Genomic DNA, 12,191 nt, shown 5'->3' with positions numbered 1-12,191 from the left:
AGATTTTCAGCTTTGGGTCATTTGCTCCTTTAATTGCATTCAGGTTCATTACTAATTTATATCTATTCCCTATCCAGTTCATCAGTGAGACAGGAGAAGCGACGCTCTCGTTTCAGAAGAATGGACGCTCTCTTGGAGTGGCGTTTCACCTGAACTCCTCAAGCCCTCTATCCACACGTGCTTTGCAAAAACTGTTCGGTTTCTGTAAATCTTGACCCAGAAACTCCCTGGCATCCTTTTCCCGCTGGTTTCTGCACACTGCTCGCACTTCCTCCTGGTCAAAGGTAGGAAAGTGTGTTAAACTCTAATGAAATGAAAGGATGTGAAGCTGTAAGCATCCTCTCACGATCATCCTCTCAATCTCTCAGGTGTTGATGATGGTTGGTTTGAAGAAAACGTTTCAATCTCCTGAGTACAAACTCTATTTTGAACTGCATGAGGGTGAGAAAATCTATCAAGATGAGTGTGTGAAACATGTCAGGAGTAAGCCCTGCTCACACGAAAATCCAGTCCAATTACAATTCGTCTGTTCATATCAATGTGGAAAGCGGCCGATGGGCTGAAAGAAAATGCTAATGCACTTATAGAAAAGAAATACAGATAAAAATAGCTCCCTGTCAACCACCATTTGATCTGTAATTCCATACCACAGCAGCTTATCGAAATGTTTGCAGTCGATGTGGAGTTTATCAAAAGGCTGTCAGCACCAAACACAGCAGCTGCTCAACGTCCAGATACAGGATTCTTCTTCTGTTCGCTCGGGAAAACCGTTTAGTTCACACATGCCACCAGCTTATAGACTTACGTCAGGGCATGTGACCAAAAGCCCAAATCTTATTGGCTGTCCATTATTCATCAAGCATGTTAAAAAATAGATTGACGGCATTGATTCACATTAAAATGTTTATTGCACCGAATTTTTTGTGCTGAATATTTATCATGGTGTAAATAGACCTTCACCTTACAGATGAGTTCCAGACTAGTACCCGTGTTATTTTAGCATTGTTTACACACAGTTATTATAGTTTTTTTTTTTATTATCAGGTATGTTTATTTTTTTTATTAGAGTATTATATATAATTATTATAGTATTTTTTTTATTTTAAGTTCTAATTTTAAGCTTTATTTTTATATACTTTTGCATTTTTATATATTTCTGTTTAGTTTTAATTTATTTGTTTCAGTTTTAGTACTTCAGGTATGTTTATTTTTTTATTAGAGTATTATATATAATTATTATAGTATTTTTTTTATTTTAAATTCTAATTTGAAGCTTTATTTTTATATGCTTTTGCCATTTTTATATATTTCTATTTAGTTTTAATTTATTTGTTTCAGTTTTAGTAATTTTAGTACTTTATAAGCATTTATATTAGATGCCATGGCTAATATTTCTATATTTTATTTCATCATTATTTCGCAACTCCGTTTTTGCCATGAAGATAACCTTAGATGCAGACATGGCAATGCAAAAAAATAACTACTACAGCTCAGCATTATTTCAATTAGCTAGAAACATTTTTATTAGTTTTAGTTAATAATAGCAACACTGACTAGTACAGAGTTCCCACAATCCTGAAAAACCTGCAGATCGCCTTAGGAATGAGTCCAATCTTAATCGTTCATTGAGCGCTGTTCCGTTTTTTTCCGTGTTTCCTTTCCCATAGGAGCCTCCTGGAGCCAATCACAGAGAGCTGATGTTGCAGCAGGCCACTCAGTGCGTCAGTCAGCTGATCAAAATATCTGCAACCAAGAGGAGGAACTACATCCTCGATCAGGTATAGTGAGGAATACGTGTGTGGTAAGGCAGGCCAGAGCTTCAGCAACACTCATATAAGTCCTCGCTTTCGTCTCCAAGGCCAACATCTATCCATCTGCCCGGCGACACAAGATGCTCTGTTTCCGTGGTTACCAGCGGAGAGCGGTGGTGGTGTTTCCACCTGATGAGGTGTGCAGGAGACGACTCGTACAGCGCCAGGAGCAGGAGGAGATGTCTCTTCTCAAAGCCAAAGGTCAGACCCGATCACAAGTGTCCAGACACATCACAGCTGCACACTCGTGAAACAGTTTTCATCTCTCTTCCCGTTTCCAGTGAGCTTCACACTGCCAGAGCAGGGAGAGCATCTGGATGAGGTGAGGTTTGCGGAGCTCAGCTCCGACGAGGCCCTGAAGCTCTTGACGCATTATAAAGAGGAAGCCCGCCGCCTCCTACCCTCTCCTCCCAAACGCAAAAAAACACAGACAAGGAAGTCAAAACCGCCCGGTTCATCATTGTGGTAAGAAGAGATGATTTCACTTTGAGATCTTGATTATAGAGCATGATATTGAATTTTCAAGTTATGAACATGTGCCTTTTCATTTTCCAAGGATGGAGGGGAGGTGCATTCGGCTCACGCTATGCATCCCAGAAAGCACAGGTCAGTTTGTTAGTGTGATGATGTTACACTATTAGTTAATCAAAACAAAATCTGTAGGAACTATAAAGATAATAACTATATTAGCGTTCAAACCAGCGGACAATGTCGTCTGTTTATTCTAAGCGCACACTCGCTGCCGCTTTAAATTCTCCAGCTTGTTGTTATATCAAGATTGATGCTGATTGGCCGTCAGTGTTTTTATCGTTCATCAGTGATTCCGGAGATATTGTTTCTCTGTGCCTTTATCGTTATAGCTGTAACGATATCTTTATAGTTATCGACTTTGGTGTGAACAGGCCTTAACATAGTATTTTTACTTTGTTACTGTACTTAAGTACATTTTTCAAGTATCTGCACTTTATCTAACTACATTCCAAAGCATAATATAGTACTTTTTACTCCACTACGTTTCTTAAAAACGTGGTTTCTTGTCATTTTGAACTTGAAGAAATCGCAAAAGACGCGATAGCGGTGTCCGATTCTTCAACGAGCTGATTCTTTTCAAATTGGTTCACAAATTGCACTGAATGATTCACACGTGAATCGGACTGATCGGATTGCAGCTCGGACTCGAGCTGTTCTCGAGTCAATGACTCACTGATTCAAATGATCCGGTCAGAGCGAGTCTCCAGTCAATGACACACTGATTCAAATGATTCGGTCAGAGCAAGTCTCCAGTCAAAACTTGCCTACCCCTGTTCTAGAAGGATGGCATCATGCCATACCTTTTACACATTTACTCGAATTGTTATGCTGATAATACAATTTCACTGGAGGAAGCGTTATTATGGGTTATGGACTCCTATTTTAGCCAGAAGCAACAGTTTAAAGTTAAAACGTCTTAATGATGGAATTGTTTCGTACAAACACACAGCTTTGGTCTTCTCCAGATGTTAACTGATGGACTGGAGTGGTGTGGATTACTTGTGGATTATTGTGATGTTTTTATCAGCTGTTTGGACTCTCATTCTGACGGCACCCATTCACTGCAGAGGATCCATTGCTGAGACACTGATGCAATGCTACATTTCTCCAAATCTGATGAAGAAGCAAAGGCTACGTTCACGCTGCAAGCAAATGTGGCCCAAATCCGATTTTTTTTTGCCCAAATGTGACTCAGATCTGTTTTTCTCATGACAGTCTGAACAGAACAAACCATATGAAATCTGATCTTTTCAATTCCGCACGGGGAAGTCGTGGCCTGATGGTTAGAGAGTCGGACTCGTAACCCAAAGGTTGCGGGTTCGAGTCTCGTACCGGCAGGGATTGTAGGTGGGGGGAGTGAATGTACAGCGCTCTCTCCCACCTTCAATACCACGACTGAGATGCCCTTGAGCAAGGCACTGAACCCCCAACTGCTCCCCGGGCGCCGCAGCAAAAATGGCTGCCCACTGCTCCGGGTGTGTGTTCACGGTGTGTGTTCACTGCTGTGTGTGTGCACTTTGGATGGGATAAATGCAGAGCACTAATTCCGAGTATGGGTCACCGTACTTGGCCACATGTCACGTCACTTGTGCCACTTCCATATGTCTATATACTCTATATACAAGCAAACATGAGGGCTCTTTCATAAAAGTTTCAAAACTCTGCTCTCTTTATTTTTCCTATTGCCTGCACATAATTTCGCTGGCTTCTGCGGCAGGTCACACTTACTTAATGTCCTCCGTGTTTACGTCCGTATGACAGCGCGCTGCGCAAGTGTTGCCAAGTCCACAGTTTTCCCGCAGAATTGGGCTACTTTTTCATCGTTGCTGAGGGTTGTTTTTCAACTCCGTGGGTTAAAGCGACCCCACTAATGCTATATTTACCCCCAGAACACGATTGCGCTAGTTTTGGACTAGTTTTGAGAAGCAGTTAGGCAGATTTTGTTGTGAAAACCTGGCAACCCAGTTCGTATTGTTCTTTTGCGCATGCGGGTCGGTTCAGAAGCATGATCTGTTCACACTGGTAATCTGATATTGGCCACTTTTAAAACAACAATGTGAACAGCTATACAAAAAAAATAATAATTGAGCAAAAACCAGAAATGAGCACTAGTGTGAACGTAGCCTAACTCATCTCCATCTTGGATGGCATGAGGGCGAGTACATTTTCAGCACTTTTTTTTTTTTCATCTTTAAATGATGTAATTACTCATGCTTATATGATCTGCTTGTGCAGTTATTCAGAGGTGGTAATCAGGCATCATCACCCTCTGATGCAGCAGTACTGCACCCTTCGCTGAAGGACACATCTCTGACCACAGGGGGCAGCGCTCGTTCAACTGGAACATTTTCTGTAGAATAGAATTTAGAAAATGACATCATCGTAGTATACAGAATGTCTTTTGAAATTCCTGTTTATGTACATGACTTTGTAACATTTGTATCCCATAAGCACTTTGCATAAAGAGATTGTGAATATGAATGAAGTAGTGGATTAGTCCGTATTTATATAAATGCTTACCGCTCGACTCAGAAACAGTATTTCAGTGGACTCGTGGGCCTCAGGACCTCCACGTCTATATAAATCTCTCAATTCTTCTGTTGTCAAAGTGCACCTTCACAGTAAATAGCACACAAACGAGTGTTAAACACAAACAGCTCACCATGTGGATGTGTAAGATCATATGAATGATATTTACCGGACATAAAACTCGGCACTGGGTCGTCCTGCACTAGTGTGGTTCAGCGCAATTCCCATAAACACCGGTTTGCTCAAAGAACTGACGGGAACGTTCACCTGTAATAAAAGAAAAATGGTGAGACCACAAAGCAGCATCAATTGCCACAACTGCCCGATACGGGATTGAAGCATCGTCTATCGAATGTAAATCCGTATTTATATAAATGCTTACCGCTCGACTCAGAAACAGTATTTCAGTGGACTCGTGGGCCTCAGGACCTCCACGTCTATATAAATCTCTCAATTCTTCTGTTGTCAAAGTGCACCTTCACAGTAAATAGCACACAAACGAGTGTTAAACACAAACAGCTCACCATGTGGATGTGTAAGATCATATGAATGATATTTACCGGACATAAAACTCGGCACTGGGTCGTCCTGCACTAGTGTGGTTCAGCGCAATTCCCATAAACACCGGTTTGCTCAGAGAACTGACGGGAACGTTCACCTGTAATAAAAGAAAAATGGTGAGACCACAAACCAGCATCAATTGCCACAACTTCCCGATACGGGATTGAAGCATCGTCTATCGAATGTAAATCCTGTGTGAAATATTATTACAATTTAAAATGGCTGTTTTCTATGTGAATATCTGTTCAAATGTAATTTAAAGCTGAATTTTTTATCATCATTACTTCAGTCTTCAGTGTCACATGATCTTCAGAAATCATTCTAACATGCTGATTTGCTGCTCAGGAAACATTTCTGATTATTATCAATGTTGAAAACAGTTGTGCTGCCCAATATTTTTGTGGAAACCGTGATGCATTTTATTTTTTCAGGATTCACAGATGAATAGAAAGTTTGAATTGGCATTTATTTGAATTAGAAATCTTTCATAATATTATAAATGTCACTTTTGATCAATTGAATGCATCCTTGCTAAACAAGTGTTACTTTCTTAAAAATAGATAAATCAATAAAATTACCATAAACTTTTGAGTGGTAGTGTAGCACACTAATGCTGCATCTGAAATCGAATATTTCCCTACTATATAGTATAGCGTTAGAATAACCAATGATTTGTTGCTGGCAGCTGACTCTGGGCTATTAACCATACATGTCCTTCTTGACTTGAGCGCAGCCTTTGATACTGTCTCACATAAGATACTCCTAGAAAGGTTAGCTTCTATAGGGATTACTGGCATTCCCCTGTCTTGGTTTAGGTCGTATCTTTCTGATCGCACTCAGCGTATTCAATTAAAAAGTTTCAGATCAAGAATATCTACAGCCACCACTGGTGTTCCCCAGGGTTTTGTTTTGGGCCCACTTCCGTTCATTATTTATATACTCCCTCTTGGTTACATTTTGAGGAAGCATGGTGTACATTTTCACTGTTATGTGGATGACACCCAACTTTACCTGTCTGCTAAACCCACTGATTCTTTTCCTCCACCATCTCTGTCCAGTTGTTTAGCTGAAATTAAAGATTGGCCTTTTAGCTAACTTCTTGAAGCTAAATGGCAACAAAACTGAGGCCCTACTTGTTGGCACTAGATCTGTTTTGTCTAAATCTAATAGTTTTTCCTTGTACATTGATAATAATGCAATTTGTCCTTCCTCACACGTTAAAAGTTTGGGTGTTATCTTGGATCCTTTGAAACTCAAATTAACAATATCACGCGGACTGCATATTTCCATCTGCGTAATATTAACCATCTCCGTTCCTTTCTTCCAACCGATAATACAGCAGTTCTTGTTCACGCACTAGTCACTTTGCGTATAGACTATTGTAATGCCCTTTTTACTGGTGTTCCCTCTAAATTGCTATATAAGCTTCTACTGAGCACATTTCTCCAGTTCTTCAGCAATTGCATTGGCTTCCAGTAAAGTATCTGCAGACTTTTAAAACGCCTCTTAAGACATATCTTTTTATTCAGGCTTTTTATAATATGTTTTGAGTCTTTACTGCACTTTATTTATATATGCTGAGTGGTTGTTGTGTGCTTTTGTCTTGTTGTGATTTGTATTTTTATCTTTTATCTTTGCCTGCTTGTGAAGTGACCTTGGGTGTTTTGAAAGGCGCCATTACATAAAATGTATTATTATTATTATTATGCAAAAAACAGTATGCCATGTTCATAATACTCTTTTCCAAATTCATAGTATTCGGAAAACTAGGCGAAAAGTACCCAGATGATCTACTATTTCTGTTAAGATTCTGAAGTGTGCAGTCGATGGACACTTTAGTATCCCATGAGGCCACGGGAGAAGACATGTACATGACAGTACTGTGACACAACAGTACCAACAGTCTTCTCACTGAAGCCCTGTCATTATTCAGCTGGGCATTAGAGGGCGCTCTGCCCGGGAAATGCATCAGTTCACCTATTTAATTGGGAAAAGAAAGAGTAACAGTGCATCTCAAATCATGTACTACATTTGAATTTAACCATTAAAAAAGTATGTTCTATATAGTATGAATGAAATTCGGACGTACTACATTCGCCATATGTCACGTGACCTACCAGCGTCAGTTGCGTCGCTTCACTGCCACTCATAAATCCTCTCCCGTGGCCTCATGGGATAGTAAAGTGTCCATCCAATGCACACTTCATGCAATTTCGGACGCAGCCTAACAGTAGGAATTGAATGCTCTACCCTCGTGGAGTTTTAGGCCTGTTGTCCCTGTTTGGCGCCAAAATATGCAACACCTATCCCTTAGACGTTTGTTTAATGTTACATAAGAGACCAAGAAGACTCATTTTTGGTTTCATTTCATGGGTATTAAAGTTATACAAAACATACAAATTCAACATGACACCAATAATAGAGGTCAAACAGAACCAGATTGGTTCAAAGTCATGCAGAACCATTCATTTTGCTCACAGTATTTGTTGAGAAATGAAATGAGAAAAAGCAGTACTTGAGTGCTAAGATGATTCCACAGCGAAATCCAACATGAAGAGTAATTTGGCATCAGTGTTTGAAGTGTGGCATTGGTGGTCAACAGGTAACAATTAAGCATTAGATAGAAATCAACTCGGACAATGAAACATTTCAATAAGCAGTCATAACCGTGTGCTACACACACTCAATATTAACATAGCAAGCCAAGATAATTATTCACAAATGAGCTTAATTTCCCATTGAACTGTCAGCAACTGAACTGCAGTGCTCAAGCTAATTCAGATATGTGACCCTGCAGCACAAAAACTTTAAAGATGATTTTCTCAATATTTTGATTATTTTGCACCCTCAGATTTCAGATTTTCAAATAGTTGTATCTCGTCCAAATATTGTCCGATCATAACAAACCATACATCAATGGAAAGCTTGTTTATTCGGCTTTCAGATGATGTATAAATCTCAATTTTACAAATTTGACCCTTATGACTGGTTTTGTGGTCCAGGGTCACATATAGTGAATTAAGCTCCAAACTCGATCATAATGCACCATGTTTCCATCTAACATGTATTTTTTTGAGCTGCAGCTCGTCACATTAATGGAGTGTTTCACTAGTTAGAAACCGGTTACCTCACCTGAATATGTTCTAGATTTAAGTGTTGGATGTTATCTTTGGAATGGAAATATGCATATTACACTCTACAAAATGCTGGGTTGTTTCAACCCAACTTTGGGTCAAATATCGGCTAACCCAACTTTTGGGTTAAAAATGTAGTTGAAAAATTTAACCCAACAGCTGGGTTAGTCCATATTTGACCCAAAGTTGGGTTGAAACAACCCAGCATTTTTTATAGTGTATATTATAAGAGAAAAAGGAATCCTGCAGGAATGAGCAGCTCTCAGTGTATCTGACCTTTGGCTCAGGGTGACCTCCAGGTATGTCTAACAGGCCTGCAGCCTCTGCCACTTTCTGGCTTCTCCTCAGCAGGACGACGTCTCCGTCAGCCGTGGCCACGACAGCACCGACCCCCAGCGGCTGAGCGAGGAAGGCCTGCGGATCTGTGCATTCGTTCTGTCCGTGACTCTGCAGCTTCCCCGCCTCTCGTGACCAGTTAGTCCCCAGATAGTCTTTATAACAGGTCAGGCCTAACTGTAACGTCAGCACACACGACTGCTCATCTTTTGCCAATCTTCCTGAGGATTTATCAGCACTTTCTAATTGCGAGCACGTTAGGTTTTGGGCGGCCTGTTCTGCCACGGGTCCCTTTTCCATGACGGAGAGCACCGCTGAATGCAATCTGAATTTAGCTCCATTGAAGAGCCACGGTTCTTTGGCCACTCGGTCACTCCACACAGCTTCAATGTGCTGCTCGATTTCAGGAAAACTCTTGACGATTGAACCTAGTGTGGGATTGTAGGAAGTCAGAGATTATATTTTTTGCAGCATCAAAAATGTATAGGCGAGAGCGGGGTGATTTGAGCCTTTGGGGAAGTCGAGCCTTGTTTCTAGACAACCTTAGAGAAAATCGGTGATGTGGCCACAAATATATGAGGATTTTTCCATTTTACTCACCCTGTGATGGAGAGAGGCCTGTGGAATAATTGGTAAAAAACTGTTTTTGCTGTTCAAAGTGATTTTTTTTAATGTTCAAGGACTCATGCTTCTTGTGTCTGAACAATTACAGACAAATCTGAAAAAATACCACACGTGTTTGTGCTTCAGGAGGCTATAATATGAGGCTATACTGTTAGATCTAATCTGCTGGATGATGCAAGCTTGTTCAAATGTTAGGGGTGCAGTAATCTGAGCCAAAGGTCCTGGGGTAAGTTGAGCCAGTGGCTCAATGATTATAAAGTATTATTTTACTGTAATTCTACATTAATCTTAGACCAAACATTTTTGGTTTTGTTCTCTTTTTTGAACTTGATTTTGTTCTGATCTGTGGCCTTGTTTATGAAAATTGGCCATTGAAGTTTTATGAAATTATATTTCCCTGCAATATTTGGGATGTTGAGTACTATTAGCCCAGTTCTGTAAGGTAAGGTCAGTTGCATTCCGTTTTTTTTTTTTTTAGTTCTTCAATTTGAACTTTTTGTTCTAAATAGTTTAAAAAATGCCTTCAAAGTTGTGAACTGTATCTTTAAATAAAACTTTTCAGAAGTCATCCATCCATCCATTCTATCCTCCAAAGCTCTCTGTGCTTGTTAAAGCTGCGGGGAGCTGGATCGTAACCCAGCGTCTTGAGCCGCAGGTGAGGAAACTCCCGGCACGGATGCTCAGTCCATCACAAGCCTCAGTCATTTTTATTGAATCTCTCTTCTTTTGATATAGCAATGTTCAGTTTTACTTCAGCACAATCAATGGCACAGTTTAACTCCATGTGGCTCAACTTACCCCTCAATGGGGGCAAGTTGAGCCAAGAGACCACTTTTATTTTGGAAAGGCATATCTTGAAAGCGGTTTATTTTAGATCCAAAGTGATTATCCCCAAGGATGCACCACATCCTGAAATGTATGTACATATTTAAGTTGGACCCGTTACCGTCATGCGCTCACTTTAAACACACCTGAAGTAAAAACTGGCTCAACTCACCCCATTCTCCCCTGTGTATAAAGTCTGTTTTTCGTAACTGGTCACCATTTCCTCACTACAGCCCTATTTTGTGACAACATAATATTTAAAAGTACAAATATTCTTAACTAATATGACACTAAAAAATAATTTAGAAAACATATTTATGATGGAAAGATACTGTACCTGTCTGAAATTTCTACATGAATTTGATTTTCTCCAAGAGCCTGTAATGGATCACAGTGCAGCATGAGAGACACCTCTGGATCCATCACAAAACCCTTGCAAACTCTTCTTAGTGTGCTGCCTACCCAGATATGATTTTTGAACAGTGTACATCTAGACGGAAAGTTTGTTTTGAGACAGTTAATCAATTATGAATCAACTGACAGATATCTACTATATAAAAAGAAACAGTTAGGTTTACAAACGTTTAAAAAACAGCGAAATAATTTAACAAAGATTCCGTTTAATTTTTTTAATTAAAAAGTCACTTTTGAGACAGCTACTTATTCTGTTGTTTACAATACACAGCTAGTAACCAAAACTTACTTCCTTCTCTAAACCGAACACAGGCGGACTTTTAACACCACAACTTCCGGGAGCGCCGCACTTCAAAATAAAAGTCTGTAACCTGAGCGACGGAGAAGAGAAAATAGAAATAACAACTAAACGTACTGTACTAAGTTTAAATAAAGCACACGGTACACGCTATATTTTCTTCATCTCTTAAAAACATGTGTATTTTCAGAGAAGCTCACCTGAGAATCCAGAATTATTAATATTAATAATATTAAAAAATGCCTTCAAAGTTGTGAACTGTATCTTTAAATAAAACTTTTCAGAAGTCATCCATCCATCCATTCTATCCTCCAAAGCTCTCTGTGCTTGTTAAAGCTGCGGGGAGCTGGATTCTTAACCCAGCGTCTTGAGCCGCAGGTGAGGAAACTCCCGGCACGGATGCTCAGTCCATCACAAGCCTCAGTCATTTTTATTGAATCTCTCTTCTTTTGATATAGCAATGTTCAGTTTTACTTCAGCACAATCAATGGCACAGTTTAACTCCATGTGGCTCAACTTACCCCTCAATGGGGGCAAGTTGAGCCAAGAGACCACTTTTATTTTGGAAAGGCATATCTTGAAAGCGGTTTATTTTAGATCCAAAGTGATTATCCCCAAGGATGCACCACATCCTGAAATGTATGTACATATTTAAGTTGGACCCGTTACCGTCATGCGCTCACTTTAAACACACCTGAAGTAAAAACTGGCTCAACTCACCCCATTCTCCCCTGTGTATAAAGTCTGTTTTTCGTAACTGGTCACCATTTCCTCACTACAGCCCTATTTTGTGACAACATAATATTTAAAAGTACAAATATTCTTAACTAATATGACACTAAAAAATAATTTAGAAAACATATTTATGATGGAAAGATACTGTACCTGTCTGAAATTTCTACATGAATTTGATTTTCTCCAAGAGCCTGTAATGGATCACAGTGCAGCATGAGAGACACCTCTGGATCCATCACAAAACCCTTGCAAACTCTTCTTAGTGTGCTGCCTACCCAGATATGATTTTCGAACAGTGTACATCTAGACGGAAAGTTTGTTTTGAGACAGTTAATCAATTATGAATCAACTGACAGATATCTACTATATAAAAAGAAACAGTTAGGTTTACAA

The 12,191-nt window shown here is 39.7% G+C and overlaps 1 protein-coding gene and 1 pseudogene across 1 annotated transcript; one reads left to right on the top strand and one right to left on the bottom strand.

The window, feature by feature from the left end:
* LOC107758149 (heterogeneous nuclear ribonucleoprotein U-like protein 2) overlaps window positions 1-3,587 on the top strand; it is a 6,578-nt pseudogene extending 2,991 nt beyond the window's left edge.
* A 994-nt stretch (window positions 3,588-4,581) lies between these two features.
* LOC107758148 (nucleoside diphosphate-linked moiety X motif 22-like) lies at window positions 4,582-10,774 on the bottom strand. Its single transcript, XM_016575820.1, is given in 6 exon segments — window positions 4,582-4,692; window positions 5,254-5,347; window positions 5,432-5,529; window positions 8,843-9,313; window positions 9,315-9,330; window positions 10,689-10,774. Coding segments are annotated over 6 exon segments (876 nt in total).
* Window positions 10,775-12,191: the final 1,417 nt, after the last annotated feature.

Source organism: Sinocyclocheilus rhinocerous, unplaced genomic scaffold (genome assembly GCF_001515625.1).
Source record: "Sinocyclocheilus rhinocerous isolate Xijiao unplaced genomic scaffold, SAMN03320098_v1.1 scaffold2038, whole genome shotgun sequence".
NCBI classification, from domain to species: Eukaryota; Metazoa; Chordata; class Actinopteri; order Cypriniformes; family Cyprinidae; genus Sinocyclocheilus; species Sinocyclocheilus rhinocerous.
Note: the sequence above shows the minus strand (reverse complement) of the source record. Positions and strands in the feature narration are given on the sequence as shown.